Source organism: Danaus plexippus, chromosome 30 (assembly GCF_018135715.1).
Source record: "Danaus plexippus chromosome 30, MEX_DaPlex, whole genome shotgun sequence".
NCBI classification, from domain to species: domain Eukaryota; kingdom Metazoa; phylum Arthropoda; class Insecta; order Lepidoptera; family Nymphalidae; genus Danaus; species Danaus plexippus.
In genome coordinates this window covers 2,790,724-2,810,112 of record NC_083557.1, presented here as the reverse complement: position 1 = coordinate 2,810,112, position 19,389 = coordinate 2,790,724, and the positions used below count along the sequence as shown (strand labels likewise).

Here is a 19,389-nt window from a genome sequence, read left to right as displayed (position 1 = left end):
AAACACTGTATTATGAAATGAGTAGAATGTTTTATTCACAAATCTAAATCTAAATTAGTATAGATTTTCTCATTTTTTATAATAACAGTGAATTACAGTAGCGAATGGTTTGCTAAGAGAGACGATACTTCTCATCATTCCATGGAGTCACCGCGCGGATGGCGGGTCCATGATGCAGGGAGAGGAGCTCCAACAGTGCCTGGGACTTGCGACCCAGGTGTAGGTGTAAGGTCGCTATCTAACGCGCGTCAAACGCTCACCTCCACCGTCCAAGCTCCTCTACCTAACCAAATATAAAACGAACCTACTAGGGCTGCCTTCGAAGTACGCTCTAACGGTTCTAATAATGAAATGTCACCTCATACACGTTATGAATAATGTGACATAATGAACAATGTATCATTTAAGATTAATAAATAAAAGTCATAAGTATGTCATCATATATCTAGTATATTATAATTACTATCACAGAGATTTTGTCGCGATCAAAATACGGTGAAATGTTTAGAAAAATTCTTTAAAAAATACTTTTCTATTCAAAATAGTTATATAATATTTTCCAAAATATCACAATTTAAATAAACTTAAACGGCTAAATGTTATTCTATGCAACACTTAAAAAAAATATTTTAAATCACTTATTAAGATATCTTTTAAGATAATTTTAAAATAGTCACAAATTTTAATGTCCGAATAATGTTATCAAATGTAGAGGACCAATAAATAATTTACTTAACAAAGCAGTCGAGATCTACCCACAAGTCTATTCTGGAATATTTTGCATTCGAACAATATACAGGTCTAGATTAGACTCCGTTGTCCTGATGTCTTCTGGATCTGCTGGATAGTCTGATGGACGCTCGCACAGATGCCCTAGAGCCGGATGCTGGTAAGGATCTGATGAAATTGTCTTCTCTTACAGGCGAGGGTATGTATTTCTCTGGAAATTCTTTAGTTTTTCTGGAAAATAAAAGTTTTTTTTAGTTTACAATGCCTAATTTACTGGTTTTTTTTTTATCTTAAATGTATTTCGAAGTACTTATTCTATATTTAAATATTTACTTGCGAGGCAGTGTTATAGTAAAATAAATGAAATTATGTAATGCATGTAAACATTATTTATAAAACAATTCACTAACGCTCACACGCTCTCTCTTTAAATACATCCAATTCTTTTAAATTTACCTCGGGAAGCAAGGGTTGTCCCAGAACTTCTGGTCTACACCAAAGTTCTCTCCATCCTCGAGGGTCTGTGGCATCTCCGTGTCCATGGTCTCTGGTAGCAGCAGGCAGAGCCCTCCGCCCACGATGCCCAAAACACCCAGGATTAAGAGGGGTAGGTCAGGAGATATGTTGGCCTGGTAAAGGGTTAACATTCCAAACTAAGTCTAAACTCCAATTTTTCTTATTCGTTTAGCAACGATCATGAAAGAAAAAATCCCCAAAAATTTATGTAAAATAAAATCAAGTATTAAAAATTTTGTTACACTTTAATAGAGAACAACTTTTCCCTCCGACTCTTCAGATACAGAAGTAAAATATATATATATTAAGAGAAATTTAAACACTTTATATAACAGAAAATATATAACCCAAAAATATTATATTAATTTGTACGGAGATCTCCCAATACCATGACATCCATATAGAGGAAGAATAGATTGTCTAAAGAAAGGAAAAAAGTCAGTGGAATACAAATTAAATGACAATAGCAGGATATAGAGAAGGTCGTTTACCAGATAAACTACGAACGGTGCCACAATGGACGCTACGTATCCCATGATATGAATGAGGGCCACACCCTGGGCTCTGACTACAGTCGGGAGGACCTCCGCGGCGTACTGCAGCCCTATGTTGTAGGAGATGTTTACCGCGAACCGTCCCAGGATCGCCAGGGATGCTGACGGACCACCTGGATGAAGAGATACTCTATGATGATCAGGAATTTACACTAATTAATAGAAAAAATACCTATAAAGACCTAAAATGAATATAAAATACGTTGATGATGGTATTTTACATTGATTTTGGACTTACAAATTCTGATTAAGTTTTTGGTCTGTTAATATAAAGGCTATTGACATACCAATTGGTACCGCCGTGGCCAAGAGACTGAAGATGCCGCTCACTACCATCGATCCACATGCAAGCCAGCGACGACCCCACCTGGTAACATTATGAAGGAAGAATGAAAGTAATTAATATAGAGAGCCCTGGAAATACTTGGGACATGGATACATAGTATATAGGAAATATAAAAAGTATGTATTATATATTGATTTTGTTAGTTATAAATGTCTAACCTATCGAGTACAACGGTTAGAAAGGTGTCCGCCGGGAACTCGGTTGCAGTAGCGATGGTGAAGGTCAGGAAAATGTCGAGTCCCAGGGAGCCGACGTTCCGTACGTGCCCATCAAAGACCAGGGATATTGCCATCCAGATGACTATCAATAATAAAGCGTTCTTCCGTAACCTCGGTGTCTTGAAGATGTCCAGAACTGAATACGACTTATGGGCTTCAGAATCTTTGATTGCTTGTTGGGTAGCTTCCTATAAAAATGTACAATACATCAAGTCATCTGTCTAGAATTAATAATGATAATTTAATTACAAATCTGTTCGCTCGTAGTAACAGTTATGTGATAAATAAAAACCTTCTTTCTGATAATAGATGGCGCTGCAAAGATTTAAACTGTACAATCTTTTCTACTCCTCGACCATTAGAGAAAGCCACAAGCAACTTATAGTAAAATAATAAACAACTTACAGTGAATTCATTTAAAACTTTGTCAGGAATCTTAGTTTTGTTAACTCTTTCGAACTTTTTCATTATAACCAGAGCCTTGTCAATTTTTCCCTGCGACAGTAACCACCTGAAACAAATATAAAATTGTTAGTTTTAAGACATTATTCTATATATAATCTATATCAAAGAAAATAATATTTGTATGCAATATTTAAAGATTATGCATTACTTGCTAATTTAAGCAAATTTATAATAGTGTGTACATTGAAATTTAATTCAAGACATGTTGAATTTTATAATAATTGTTTAATTTTCTTTTCCTTGTCTATGTATCTAAATTTATATTTGCTTTGAAAACTTGCTTCAAATTACTTAAGAATAAACAATGAAATTCTTAGATGTCGAACTGCCTTTTAAAGAGATCTCCGAAGTAATAAGGGACTTTGTCTGATTTGGAATAGAAAAGTATTTACTTTTTAATCCAAGGAGAACAATAAATCTATATCTTAAGTAACAACAGTAATAGTAACTAGTGTTTTATTGCTTCGTTTTTTAATTAACACTGCTGAAAGTTCTTTTATTACTACGGTAAGATTTCAAACATATTCAAGGATTTTATTACACAATGGAAGTATGAAATAAGATGATAAATTATGTTTGTACGAATATTTACTACAAATTTGTTTGACGATGTCTCTTTCTTAACCGAAAGCTAATACACAGTGTAAAGGTTATATCTATATATATTTAAATCAGCGCCATCTGTTGTTAATATACTTAAAACCGGTTTCTATATCTGACCTGGCGCTTTCCGGTACAACCCAGGGTGTGGCAGCGGCTATTATGAAGGGCGCGCTAATGAAAAGAGCGTACCGACGCCAGTCACCCGCCCACAGAGCAACCCAGGGCAGGAGACTCGCGCCCAGGGTGAAGAAAATAGCTATTGACATGTTGGCAACAAATGTACGCCATTTTGGTCCTACGTATTCTAAAACTGGAATGAAAAAATATTATAAGCTTATTATAAATACTTTATATTGTATTATGAGTCCACGAAGATAAATATTTATTTCTATAATAATACCGTTGCTCGCTATTTAAAAATCGTTTCGATTTGTGTCATACTAACAGCGACATCTTTTGGATATATATTGAAACTAAAGGAGTTTTAGTTAATACGATTACCTAAGATATACATCATGGTGAAGCAGTTGTCGAACGCCAAACCCACGAGGAATCGGCAAAGTGTGAAGGACCAGAAGGTGTTGCAGAAGGCAGTGGCAACACCGGCAGCGAACCCAACGAGGTTTGTACCTGAAAGTAGTCATGTTGTTTGTGTTCAGCATCGTGGGCTCAAGAAATAACGTCTGGTGGCCAAAGAGTAAATGAAACTAATATTTTTCGGATTACTATGCGTATTTTATTATTTTAAAAAATACATACTCCCAGTATCCCCTTCACGGAAATCTTTAATAAAGAATCTTTACATTATAATACGCGTAGTAATCTGAAAAATATTAATTTCATTTCAATGAATACTCGCGAAGGTCTTAGATCTCAATATTCATAGTCCTGTAGTCGAAAAGGACAGGTAAAACTTTAGTAATAATACGCAATACCGATAGTTGCAACGTTACAACCCTTAACTAGGCATTACGTTCTGATCACTGAAGATTTATTTGCATAAAAATATTGAAATTGTTTGTCATGTTGGCAGTTATAACGTATAGTTTGCTCTCTTAATCAAAAAAAAAATTGACGTTTAAAAGTAGTGAAAATATTGACGAAATGCTTACCAAACAATATTACAATAACTCAGATACCCGTAGTTGTTTGGCTTTAAAACTCTTTTTCCTATGTTCAAGCTAAATGTATTGTATATCAAAAAGATTATTCTTACCTACTAAGGCTGGGATTCTCCCATACTTGTCAGCGATCCAACCGAACACTAAACCGCCGACAATCGCACCACAGAAGAATATAGCCTGGGCGGTCGCTGCGTAGTTGTCCTTATCACAGACCCAGTCGAGCTGCAACATAAATTTGTGTTTATCATTCCAACCAGCAACAATCTAAACGCATAAATCCTTTTTCATTTCCCATTTTACTACCTAAAAGGAGGTTTTATCATTCTTTTTGTTAAGTTATGTAAGCTTAAAATATTACTGTGAATTGTATTGTATAATCCCATATTCTAAAAAAAAAATACATTTAGTGTCGTCGCCTGAAAGAAGAACAATTGTTTTGTTCTCTTCCATCCTGATGAAGTTTCGTAATCTTGGAACTTGTGTTTAATTTTTAAAAAATATCTTAAGGATAGATTCTCTAAGTGTTATAAAGACTGTAAAGTGGTGGATCTACCCACAAAGTAATTTTGGACAAACAATATTATTGCCTACGCAGTAAAAGCAAATCAGAAATAATACCGTGAAATCCAATAAAATAGTCTCGTGAAATAAGGATACATACCTATATTTATTGAAGTGGCAAAATTTGTTCACAATAAACTACTAAGAGGCTACGACCATGTATCTTAAAAAGTAACTCATGTACCACACATGTTATTTTGTTAGCATAAACATTTTGGACATTTTTAAGTTCTTTTATGCAGCAGTTTATCGTCTTTGTAATTGATTAAAATAGCAATCGTACGATCTTTGGATTTGCTATTCTAAATTCATAAGGCGCAGTCCAAATCAACGCTATATTAGCATTTTAAGTGTTTAAAATTATAGGGAAACCAAATTTTCTTAAAATAATTTTGAAACGAAAAGCATGGATGCGAGAAAGTAATAGCTAATCTCTATCTAATAAAAAATATTAGATATATTTTTTTCCATCCAAGACAGCAAATTCTCTGGCCTATTTGACCGAATTGTCCAGTTATAAACTGACCTGTGACGCGATTGTTTCATAAGGCACATCGCTCCTATTGTACTCCCAGCCGTGAGAGCAAGGTATGATCTTCCACTCATCATCAGGAGTGGTTCTACCTTGTTCCAGAGCCAGTGAAAAGTCCGCTGAGTACATATTGCATCTGTCGTGGGTGAAGGGTCCATCTGATTTCGCTGGGATGGCTAAAGCTCGTCTGGAAATCAATTTACTTTATGTTATGCGAATATTAAAAAACTTATATATTTATTTTAATAGGGATTGCTTTCGATCAGAATATCTCAATTTACAAAATATATATCTGTTTATATATGAGCTATAATAATGAAAAATGCGTATATATCTTGCCTGTAGCTGTATTTACGTGAAAAATTAGGAAGAATTCATAAAAATATTGTATCCATTATATTGTTTACGAGAACTTTATTAAATACGTACAAATATAATAATATTTTTTGCCCTAAATATAAAACATCTAACCTATAAGCTATTCATCTCTCTCTCGTACGTATATAAATGTCACCAATATTGATAAACTGACGCACTTTTTACTCCATAGTATTAACGCTGAACTAATATCTTATAAGTGAGGGCGCGGGTTCGAAACCTGGCAAGTACCAATGTGATCTCTTCCGAGTCATATGTACTTTCTATGAGTATTTAGACACCACTGACGGACGGTGAAGGAAAACATCGTGAGGAAATCTGGTCTTATAATTTCAAATTATAAGTTTGAAATCGCCAACCCGCTCTGAGTAAGCGTGGTGATTAATGCTCTAACCTTCTCTTTGTGAAAAAAGGTGGGCGCCGAAACTCTGATGATGATGATGAATATCTTATAGTAAATCTTTTAAATTTGTATGTTTCATTGTTCTTCATTCATAGTGAATTATTTATTAGTGATCTTTTCAAAACGAGCGCATGTAACAAACTGTTTACGTGAAAATGCCGTAACTTACTCACGAATAAACTGCAATAAAGAAATTTTATAACAATTTTGATAAACATACATAGAGTTTAAAAAAGATAGGTAAAAAATATGCAAAAACTCTGAATTTAATGTTCAAAGCATATTTTTTGTTTATTAAAAATCAGTTAAGTTTATATCTAATTTCCTTAGGTGGGTTTTAGTTAATGAATGACTGTTAATAGTTTTTGTAGAGTAGCCTTATTTAGTTTGGAAAAGCCTATTTTTTATGTGTCATTACTAATGCATAGATATACAAGGTATAATTAAGAGCAGTTATTAACTTATTTAATGCATATTTTATAACTGGTATTTGTATGCTAAATTGGGATTTTGTGTAGTAACATAATTAATTAATATTTTCATACAAGAAAATATTAAGTTCTTGGTAGATCACCCAATAGATTAATCTCATGTTTACGTATCGTAACAAGCGTATGCATTTTCAAAGGTATATCGTCACACTCATTACGATGCGTTCCACGTTTCTGTACAATAAACTACTGTAGGCTTACGTCCCTAACGCGTTAAACGCTCACCTCCACCGTCCAAGCTCCTCTCTCTACCTAACCAAATTTGATAAGAACCTACTAGGGATGCCTTCGAAGTACGTTCCAAGAATAAATTGATGTTAGTTCTGGACAGATTCAAGTCTTTTAGTAGGTTGTACAGAGATCTGGCTGTTATACCTCACGCTCCTACTTCTACCGCGTACATATTTACGACAAACCTATTCTTTGGAGGTCGTTACTGAGCTCGTAATACTTGTCGACCTTGAGGGCATGGTCTTTGGGTCTATTGTGTTAAGTTTAAGAATGGAAATCTATTAAAAATTAATATGCGCGACACTCGTTTTTTTGACGTACTCATAACATAAACAAAGATTTAACGGAGATTTTAACAGTTATTAGTGAAAAAAACTATTAAAGACCGGGGACTCGGCACAAAGCGTCAAGTAACAACATCGGTAATCGCCAGTTTGACTTTGATATACCGGTATCAAGTGTGTATTTATAACTAACTTATTCATATGTATACATAAATAGTAAAAATTTTCCATACAAAATAATGTCAAGCATCAATCATAAATGATTGATTGATTTGAGACCGTACAAATTTCTGTATAACGATCATCCATTATGAAAATAATGAGAATAACAAATTAATAAACGTATAGTCACTTCTTAAAACCTACTTATTGTTTACAATTCCGAAGTATCTAAAGCGTGGCTAAATGTACCTACCCTTAGTACGAAGTTTGTATAATACTGAATACATTCAGTTTATATTTCTGTATCAATGTTTATGTTTTATGCTCCCATCGTATCGGTATAAACAATCTAATGTCCTTTGAAATATATATATTTTAATTCCCCGCTACGTGCATTCAGATATTCTAGCGAGGTTAAGTTGCTTTTATTAAAAATTTACTTTATTTCACAATTGACGATCATGGTCCGATAATCACTCGAAGGTTCTTCCTTAAATCACGAATCTCCCTATTTGAAACCAGTCTTCCGATTATTCCCAAAAAAACTTAATTGTGCCCACCCCTTTTATATTATTTTTAAATTTTATTTAAGTCGCTAACATGACTCTATTGGGTACAATTAAATCGATAAATCTATTTAAAACTATACCTATTTTTAGGTGCACTAAATATATATTTCTTGTTATTTAAATGAGAATGTATATACAAAAAAAATATACTTTTTGTATAATATATTTTTGTGGAATACACTTGAATCGTTCCAAGTTTTCTGGGTAACGGAAGCTGATGATTAAGCGGTCGGATGACCTTCCTCGACCAGCTCAAAGGACGTCTAACCTCAATAACTCAAATTCAACGTGAATCATGACAGTTTTTCGTTATTTATGCAACACAAGATAATTTGTTTTAGGCTCATCATTTGATGTAATTTAAAAATATTTACGTGCAATGAGATCTAAGAATTTCGCTAGTATTCATTTAAATGGAACTAATATTTTTCGGATTACTACGGGTATTTTATTATTTTAAAAACTACACACTCCCGACGTTTCGGTTACTTTGCAGCAACCGTGATCACGGGCAGACGGGATGAGAATTAAAAACGCGTGGGAAATAAGATAATATTAGATTAATTTATATTTACATGTCTTTATTAGGACATGTATGGACATAGTTTACTGGGTTTGGCAAAATATTCTATGGAATCTATATATATATATTATGATTTATACGACATTTATTTGTGGATAAGACTGGAAAAAAAACATTACATCCGTTGTATTTAATCGAAAGAAAATAAAATCGCTTGTTGGAATTTAACTCCAAAACTAATAAAATGATATTCGTATACATTTACGTACGTTTTTTTCCTAAATAGAACTTATTAGCTAACATATCTATTGTCTATAGTTTTTCAATGTCCCGTCACGAACACACGACAGTTTTGTTGTTAAAATATTGCGGTAATTACTAACGGCATATGAGATAATTTATTCTCATTTTAATAATGTTTAAAACACAACACCCATGACCTTCAGTTTGAGATTCTGTAATTATTTGTGAGAATATTAAGACCAATTATACGGTCAATATGCTCAGGGTCACGTGAACTCGAGGATGTTGCCGATTGTGATCTCGAAGGAGAGATTAAGATTCAATCGAGCAATTTTATGAGCTCAGTCTATTGTTGAGTTTTTTCCTGAATTGATTTGGGTTAACTTGGTCTACTTTCTTATGTACTTAATGAGGAAAAATGTGAGCCATTCAATGGGAACGACGAGAAACTCGCTGATTATAACGATAGCGATGTATTTATTAAAAAAAAAAAAAATTAAATATTGATTGAATTACTATGAATTGAGAACCTCAATTGATCTGACAAACATTGGTGTTTAGAGGGGTTCTGGAGACTTTTCTGGGGATCCTAAACATGAAGTCTATCGCCGCAAGATATCCATAATTTTAAGAAGACTATATGCCTATCAGAGAGATCTGCACTTGACAGAAGGATGAGGATTTTTTTCATTTTTTGAACCTTGGACAATTATGATAATTCTTTGAGTTGATTTCGAATATAAAACATGTCTTGAAACAATTGGTATCTTCAAGTCACTAACTATTTAACGAATTAAAGAACACAATATCTCCAAAGACAATGATCTAGCAGACGCGCGGCTAGGTGAGTTTCAGCGGTAACAATTACGGAACCAAGAATGAAGATATCAATTCCTTACTATAGGTTTTGCTGACTCTCCACTCGTCAAACTTGGCTGCCTACATTTCAACGTCTACTTTTAAAGTAGGAAACTGCTCAGACTTGCTACACCTACCCTGACAGGTCAAACATAAAAACATATGTCTAGGCATCATAGTTGCTGATTTTGTACAGTAGTGGACGTAACAGCTATGGGTATCATTATGTCAGGAACCTTGAAAGCCTGTAATGCTTATCTCGGCTTATACAATAGATTTGGAATCGACAAAATCCCCAAGTCCCATCACGCGCGTTATTTTAATGTCTTCAAATTGATAAGTTCCTAAGAAGCGATGCATTTTTTGTGTTTGTTTTGCTGAGAGCAATGCCATCACTGTTTAGATCCGGATTACATTGTGGGAATCGTGAGTGTTTGGTAAAGATATACATATTGTTTTTTATTAATGAGGAAAAATTTGGATCAACATTAAGCGAGAATCTGATTCACGGACCGAGGGTTCCGTACTTAGATTATACATGATTTTATTCCAAGTATTTTTTTGTCTTAGTATATTTCGGTTTGATGTTATTTGCTTATCAAGATTATATTTATCAGAAGCGAACTATATATAAATTAAACTTAACTCACGTTCATAAACTATCAATACTATAAAAACAGACGATGTACCTAAATTAAATTAACGAATGAGTATAATAAATGTGTCGTTAAAAACTTATCAAATCGTACGCAAGTGAGATTTTGATCTTGTTCTTTAAAAACCGCGACACTTGAACAATCAAATAATTTGTTTATTTATTAAGAGCGAATAGATGATAATATCAAACAAAATCTCACCATAAGGTGGAATCGGACTTGATCCCACGAATACATAAGGTTTAAGGTTTTACGTTGGAGACCTAAACAATGTTTCTTTTAAAATTTTGGTCAGTTAGAGAGGAGCTCAGTAGAGGTGAGCGTTTAACGTGTGAAAGCGCGTTTCTCCCAGCTAAGTATTTTCATGTTTATATGAAAATATTACAGAAGTTCTTAACTACCCTAAAATTATATTTTTAACTTACTTCATATTTGATATAATCATCTTTCTTTATTTTGATAGTCAATATATTAAATGAAAGACCAGACGGTTTGAAAGATTTGTAAAAAAAATCGTTTAAACTGATTGTAATTAGTTTCATGGGAACAAGTACTACAGACTATACGAGTGTTATTTTGTGGGAAATTTAATATATTTTAACGTATAATATATTGTACGAAAAATGAGATTTTTATGATCTTTAAAAATCGTATCACATATAATTTTTTCGTAAATTGTATTTGCAAAAAATTTTAGTATAAAAACAGTACTATAATAATATGTAAAGCTAAGCTAATATGTAAAGCTAAGTATTGTAATTTATTATATCCTGAATCTAAAATACATTTACATTTACAATACAAAGATTAAATGCTAATGTATTTGCATATTTATATAAGGATGTAATCTAATTGGTACCGTACATTTTTGTTCATTTAATATTATTAAAAAATAATAATTTTGTTCGTAAATAATAAGCCATGTTAGTAATAGACACCACCGTCATCATCACCTTCATCATTTTCATCATATCATTCTCACCATTTTCATCGTCTTTATCACACTCATCACCCTCATCATTTTCGTTATTACAGTGAAGAAATGTAAATTTAAAATATTTTACCAAAACTGCGTTGCATTTATACGAAATCTTTATATTATTAAACAATTTTCAATGCCACACAATAAATTAGCTATGTTCTGTACTTCCGTATTAATTTGATTTGTTATTTATTTTTTTGGGACTTTTGAGATCTTGGAACGACAAAGAATTGGATTGAGAATAAAGAAAAGTAACGCTTTCAGCTAAGGGCTTTCACCGGAAAATTTTTGAGGTAATTGTTGATCTGCTATCAGTGTCACAACCACGGTCGGTTTTCCGCAGGAAATACAGCCGATTTTTGATTTCCGGCTTCGATGAATAGTTATATGCTTCTTTTAAGATACTTTATTTATTATTTCGCCAGGCAAAAACAAACTGAAATTGTATTCAAACCATCACATATTTTAATTATAGTTCTCGTAACTTATGTGCACAGTGAAATAATATTCGTTCGCTCACGTTTTTGATATTAAAATGACCTTTCTGTTGTTTATCGTGATTAGCATCTTTGATGTAGAGCAGTTTTTTGCAGAATAAATAGAGCCGTCAGTGACTTACCTTTCCTCGGCCGTCAAATTCGCCAGCTCAGGTATCCAGCACCAATGTTGTTCGGGTACAATGGTCATGAATATTTGCGAAAAATACACTATAGACACAAAAAACGCGAATGGTATCATTAATAGGAACAGAATCTTCTGATACCAGCCAAATTCTCCGATGTATGGCAGCAGGTCGTCGAAATCTTTGACCTTTTTTGTTGGTTTGGGCTCCTCCGTATGATTTTTTGTATTGACATTATCGCTCACGTCGTTTGTGAAGGCTTTATTAATGAACCCGTTGTTAAGATCTATGTTCGCTAAATTGTCTTCCTGGCGGGAATCCTCGCAGCAGGTTGTACGTTCTTGTGGCGCCATCTCGCTATTATACGCGCATACTATATTACTCTTTGTGTTTGATATCTGTAACAAAAACGAAAGCATTAATAAGTGGTGATGATTTAAGTTATACATATTTAATAAGAGGAAAAATTATGAAGGAATTTACGTAATGGGACAAATTACTTTTCTTTTGATGAGACTAAAATGAACAGAGATCAAATATTGTATCACGTAAAACTGTTCGTGTAACACTGAGTTAGATAATCTCGCTTCTAGTCCATGCTGCAAATCAACCGGGTCAATGTCTTAAACGATTTTGTCAATGTTTTAGAGAGGAAAACTAGGAACGCGTGTTCATTACGTTTAGCCAAAACATTTGATTAGTTACCTTCGTTGTTACATCATCTTAATCTAGATTCATATTCAGGAAGACCTATTAATATGCATGAATATGTTTTAAATAAAAAAATCATCAAAAAATATATAATAGAGGTCATATATTTATATTATTTTGGATAAAAGAATATGTTTTTTTGATCAAACTTGAAAATTTTGATTAATTTATTACAGCGAGGTCACTATAAGTTGTTCTTTGCACGGTTTCTATGTAGATATGTAGGTATAAGCGCATTTATAAAATTTTAATTGCGACTTAGATTAAAAAAAATATTTATTCAACAGAGCAATGACGGAACGATATATATTACAATTATAACATTTTATATAATGTTAGATAACTTTGGAAAAATATTTCAAAATCCTTGTAAAATCCTTGTAAAATATAAAATATATATATATATATGTATAAATTTGACAAATAAATAGCTGACGAGATATTAATGTTCCGCATTACCTGTCTTTACTTATATAGTTTAGAATCAATGGATAAAAAATATTCATATCTTTTAAATATTGATACTCGCTAGCATTTCTGATTACCAATGCTATAGATGGTTTTTCTGTTCACCGATATATTTGACTTATGTAACTACAGCAAACGTTAAACTGACAGTTTTTAAGTGTACCGCGGAACCGTATGATGTTATAAAATTTATAATTAAATCATCATCATCATCAGCCTATCGGAGCTCACTGCTGAGCAAAGGCCTCTTATCACATAGAGAAGGTTAGAGCATCAATCACCACGCTTGCTCAAGACGTTGGTGAAGTCAATCTTATAATTTGAAATTATAAGACCAGGTTTCCTCACGATGTTTACCTTCACCGTCCGTCAGAGCTGTCTAAATACTCTTAGAAAGTACATATGACTCGGAAAAGATCACATTGGTACTTGCCAGGTTTCGAACCCGCGCCCTCACGAATGACAGGCGTGCCTTTAACCTCCAGGCCGCCACGACTTCTTAAATTAAATAATGGATTTAAAACCACAGTAAGTAAGAGTATTTTAAAATTGTTTTGATCTTTCTTGGGCAGTAGAATTTTTATGTTAATGTATTTAATGCATAGACGTCTGTTTGTTCTGTTGTATAGTGATTATCAGTAATCAAAAATACCTTATTTATATATTTCAAGTAACTTAATAAATTGTAACCTTGATTTTTTTAAGTATCTTAAGGTTGAAAAACTCTTTAGTTAATAATAAATTTCAACAGTTGATCATTTAAATACGCATTTAGACAAACAATTTGTATATATGTATATATACAAATTATATAGATGTGAATTAATAACTAAAAAATATGAATCATGAAGTATCTGTATAGAATTTAACGTATTTTTAAATTCCTAAATAACTTCATGATAATTTTAAGAATCTTATATAAATGTTTATTCCACACAAGGAGTTAAAATCTAATCGTTACGTGGATCTCTTATTAAAAATTTGATAGTTTTTTTCCCCGACACGCTTAGACCATTCAACACTCAAGGTACTGTTGCGCCATTCTAATGACACTACTACGGCCTTAAGACGCTAGGCCTAGTAATTATTGTTGTTTAGCAAATCCAAATAGTCATTTGGAAAGCTTTTGACGTACAGAATAACAATGTATGTAAATTGTTTGTAGTTTTGTCCTGTGATAGATGGATTTTGATTGGATTTTACCTTGCAGATAGTTTGTTATGTGGAAAATATTGAGTAGAAATAGTTTTAAGTGATTATTTAGTCACACTTAACTATTGGAAACATTTTTTATGTTAATATAAGTATACTAAATAATTCCTTGCAGCTCTGTTTATGCTCTAAGCTGATATTGGTAACTTATTTCGCATATTATATGATTAATTTAATGTATTTCAACACACGAGATACTTCAAATCATAAACAGATTCCTTCATTCAAAACAGATGTCTATCAACACAGAGAAACCATTCGTACGATCGTAAGTGAACTGTAATGGAACACATACAAAGTTTATTAATTACAATATAGGTTACGAAGGTACAGCGGACTAGACAAACATACATACATACCACCGATAATAACAAAAAGCATAACTATTGGATCACAAAATTATAAATTAACTAAAATTATTATTACTTTTCGTAAGATTTAATGACTGTCAATACATTTAAGATGACTGTATCATGTTGAGGATAAAAATAATATATATGAATATCAAAAAGTGGAGTTGATATTAAACAGAACTGTTTAAATAACATCTCAATGCTTTATAAATATCTCAACTATACGAGTACGTCAAGTCCCAGGCACTGTTGGAGCTCCTCTCCCTGCATCATGGACCCGGCACCCGCGCTGAATACATGGAATGCTGAGAGGTTTCGCCTCTAAAAAACTGACTTAGTATTCCTTTATAATGTATATAAAATATAACATGCCTACAATCATCTCAAATTGATTTTTAATATGACAGAAATAAATAAATTATTTCGGCCATTCAGCCAATATTTCGTCGAAGAAAATGCAAATAATTAATTAAAATTTTCATCAATATAGCTATAATATAAAAAAAAAATTTAAACAGTAATCGAACCTACGACCTCGAACTAAATTACCGTCACCAATTGCTCTGATATAACATTATATAATTCGTTTTGTAATTGACTGATATCTAGGTCGCAGGTTCGAGGTTGGCTGGGGAGTAATACTTTACCACTTACATGAATAGGTTGATAAATAAATATGAATGTGTGTTTGTTACACCATTAACTGCTGAACGGATAGTATGACACTTAAATGTACTTAGTATGCTCCCGAATAAATTGCATCTCGCTTTTAATAACTTAAGTTAATACTGCGAAGAAATAACTAGAATACTTTTGACGCTCCGTATCGTGTTCGTTAACTCGGATTAAGGTTGTTAAATTCCTTTTAGGCTCCTCTATCAGGAGGAAGTTTCGGCACTTGGCATAGCCCAAATTGATGTTACTATAGTTCAATATATTTCCTTTAAATCAATCGTCAAAATTGATCTCACTAACACGGTCACGAACACACAGCCCAGACAAGGCTAGATCAACCTAAATACAGTGTGACTAACACCTGCTTTACTAACTTAATGTTTTTAAATTAAGTTTTCTATACAAAAAAACATTCAATTCTCAATAACCGAGGTGCTTCAAAGAATATAAACATCAAGCAAGTGTTATGCGAGCGACTTTATACGGGAAATGATTCGCTAAACAGAACTACGAACAGAACTTTAATAAATATTACCTAAAAATCAACATTGAAATAAAATTTTAATATAACCTGCGTTTATCATCATCACCAGTTTATCGGTGTCCACTGCTGAGCAAAATCCTCTAACGTGGAGAAGGTTAGAGCATTAATCACCACGCTTGCTCAAGACGGGTTGGCGATTTCAAACTTATAATTTGAAATTTTAAGTCCAGGTTTCCTCACGATGTTTTCCTTCACCGTCCGTCAGTGGTATCTAAATACTCTTAGAAAGTACATATGACTCGGACAAAATTTAATTTTTATTTGGCTTCTACTAGTTATAGTACTGATAAAAAAAGTAAACATTTCTATTAATTAAACTATAATAAACTTCAATGAATTTTGCTCAGGCTATTTGTTATGGTATAAGTATGATTATATATCGAAAACTATGAAAAACTAAAGGTTCCTGTTAAAAAAAAAAACACGTCTTTCATAAATTTTCATTCTCTCATTCCTTATTTTTCACACGCTCGGGATCAATCCAGCATACCTTTGTTCATTCACAAAGGTTACAAGGTCAATCCGACAGCTATAATCTCCGGTCAAGTCCATTTAGCGTACACCACAATTTAAGTCTACTTTTGTAGTTAAAAAACAACCGTAAAATAAAACGTTTAAGTTAATATTGGGGTAAATTTAACTGTAAGTTTAAAATAAATAACTAATTTGTTTAATCTCTTAATGTAAGATATAGTATAAGTGTTTGTACTATTTTCCGTGAGACTGAATGTTTTAATGGTAATCACGCCTATAATATAGCCTACACAGTGCACTATCACGTATAATTATATGCGTACAAAGTAGAGGGTAATAACTAGTATATAATAAAATTATAACATAAAAACAAGAACGAGGAAATCAACACAATGTCCGTATCGATTAGAATAAATATTAAAATGTTTTTTTTATGATGTATGTTTGTTTGTGTAGACCAGAATATCTCTATTCTACTAAATAAGTCCTAAACTATTTTATAATATACTTAACTTGGAATTATAACATGTTACGCAGTTAACATAAAACGAATCAGTTAGTTAGAATTTGAATTTTATATATTAAAGGTTTTCAATTGTAGAACAGTACAGGCATTGGAAGGGGACTTGTCACACTCTGATTTATTATTAAATGTGAGCTATTATTATAGTTATTGAAATGTGTTTAACTTAGTTTCATACTTGGGATATTCATTTAAATCTTAACACTAGGTAAAATACATGATTATTTTTTAACATATAGCAATACATTGCTATCAAAAAAGTTATATTTTCTAAGTAGATTGTATGTCTTTGTTAAATAACTGTTATATTCTGTTAATCTTCTAATGCCATTGAAATATTTTTATTGCTGATTCAGTAATAGAGAAAAAATCTACAACCAAACAAATATAGGAATTACAATTTTTTTTAATACGATCTGTAGAATTAATTCTGATATACAAAATTTTGGAAACGAAAAGTCCTTTCGTCGTATTAAAATTCGATATTAATCATTACAAAAACATATTTTAATATAAATTGAACAAACGTCTATCAGTTATAAACATATATTTTTTTCACAAACGAAATTCTTATTGAAAAAACATCAAATACTATTAAAAACTATAAATAAATTCTATATGAAACATAACTATTAATGTTCGGTCAAAGGTTAAATGTATTTTCAGTTAACGCGAACGGAAAAATTCACAAGTGGGACATAATGATTTGAATATTGAACCGCAACTTAGCTAAGTTACCGCCATACTAACAACTGAGACACTGTGTACAAGTAAGTGACACATTCAAACATTTTATAAGGAAACCAGTAATGTTATAAATCATCAACATTCTAATATCTGTTTGTAATAATAAAAACACGATTTTTTTGCTATATTATATAATAATCGTTTACATCTAAATTTCTATTTTACAATGTTTGTCTGTCTGTTCCGGCGCACCTCTGAAACCTTTCCATAGTGAGTAATTTAAGCTATTTTGTATATATATATATATATATATATATATATATATATATTTCATAATATATATGTTAGGTAAATTAAGAATGAATGTTATTCAGATTGTATCTAAATTTAGACACTGATACCGTTTAGACACGTACGTAATGAAGGGTCCCTGTCTGTTCTAAATCACCTCGTCCCTCTGTAATGTATTTGCAATGCGATATTAATTGTTGACCTTTTATAAATGGACTAAGTAATTGCAACATTATCATAGTATATATATATATATATATATATATATATATATATATATATATATATATATAATCTATGTACCTATTGTCCTGTTGATTGAATACCTATGTTAGCTTAATAACTAATAATTTATGATTAGGTAAATAGAATAAAATAAAAATTTTATTATTACGATTTTTGATAAAATATATATTTGGAAATAATAAATGATACAGTTAGTGTGAAACAAGATTTAATTTAATGGCCCTCACATTTTGTCTATAACAAGACTAAATTGCATTTAAGGCTTGCGTACACCCAAAGATGTATACTTACTATCTTTGTTAGTACTACGTATATGTATTATTATATAATAATAAATAATTCATAAGTAAGAAGTGGCATTATTTTATTGTTTTATATCGATATTAAGTGAATTAAAAATATATATATATATATTAATTTTTTATTTTCCTCTCAAGCGAATTATTTAACTTTTGCTTTAATCGTCACTGAAATTAAAATTTCTATAGCAATTTATTTTTACGTATTTATTATTTAAGTAAAATATACAGAGAAGTTATTTGTATTTGTAGTTTTGACGTTATTTCATTTCATACATACAAACATACATAAACCTTCGTACTTTTAATATAAGCACCAACTACATAATAATAGTACATAAAAAAGACTCACTGTTTATCGATAGCCGATAAATTTTTATCCAAATAAAAGATTTCACAGCACTAGTGATGAAAATTCAAATCACACTATCACAAGTAACTAACGTTTTCGTGAAAATTTACTTGTGTTTTTACCGCTCAACAGCAAACGCGGTCCGGCCGCGTCTACCTCGCCACTGAGGCGACTCCATCCTAACACCCTCATAAATAAGCTGTCATTTATTCCGCTGACGGCCTCGTGTCTGCCGCCCCTGCACTTCCTCGTCCAATAATCCATTGACATAGGAAATTGGTTCGAAAATCTAAAGGTCGTATACATTTTTGAAGGTTGCATTTCTATTTAACATATCGTTTGACCCACGTTATCGTTTTTTTTTTTGAATTTTTAAATGTTAAATCTAAGTCTTCATATGAACAAAGCATAATATAATTAAGTTTTAATATTACAAGTGTACAAATTTAATATATACGTACATTATACATATTTTACGAGGCAACATAAAAATACGATCCACAC

The 19,389-nt window shown here is 31.8% G+C and overlaps 1 protein-coding gene across 1 annotated transcript; it reads right to left on the bottom strand.

Annotated features, from left to right (window-relative positions):
* Positions 1-430: 430 nt before the first annotated feature.
* On the bottom strand, positions 431-19,054 carry LOC116776639 (organic cation transporter protein-like). The gene is made up of 12 exons (XM_061525638.1): positions 18,886-19,054; positions 12,048-12,448; positions 5,643-5,835; positions 4,648-4,777; positions 3,933-4,061; positions 3,549-3,741; positions 2,769-2,874; positions 2,304-2,551; positions 2,087-2,166; positions 1,737-1,912; positions 1,186-1,358; positions 431-960 (listed from the first exon to the last, which is right to left on the bottom strand). The coding sequence occupies exons 2-12, from the start codon at positions 12,401-12,403 to the stop codon at positions 807-809; spliced, it is 1,938 nt and encodes a 645-aa protein (XP_061381622.1). The 5' UTR covers positions 12,404-12,448; positions 18,886-19,054; the 3' UTR covers positions 431-806.
* Between the last annotated feature and the right edge of the window lie 335 nt (positions 19,055-19,389).

Excerpts from the sequence above, each read along its gene's own strand:
- LOC116776639 (XM_061525638.1), bottom strand. The coding sequence starts at position 12,403 with ATGGCGCCACAAGAACGTACAACCTGCTGCGAGGATTCCCGCCAGGAA. Across the intron at positions 3,742-3,932 it reads CACCATGATGTATATCTTAG|TTTTAGAATACGTAGGACCA; the intron begins GTAATCGTATTA and ends TTTTCATTCCAG. Across the intron at positions 961-1,185 it reads GACAACCCTTGCTTCCCGAG|AAAAACTAAAGAATTTCCAG; the intron begins GTAAATTTAAAA and ends TTTATTTTCCAG.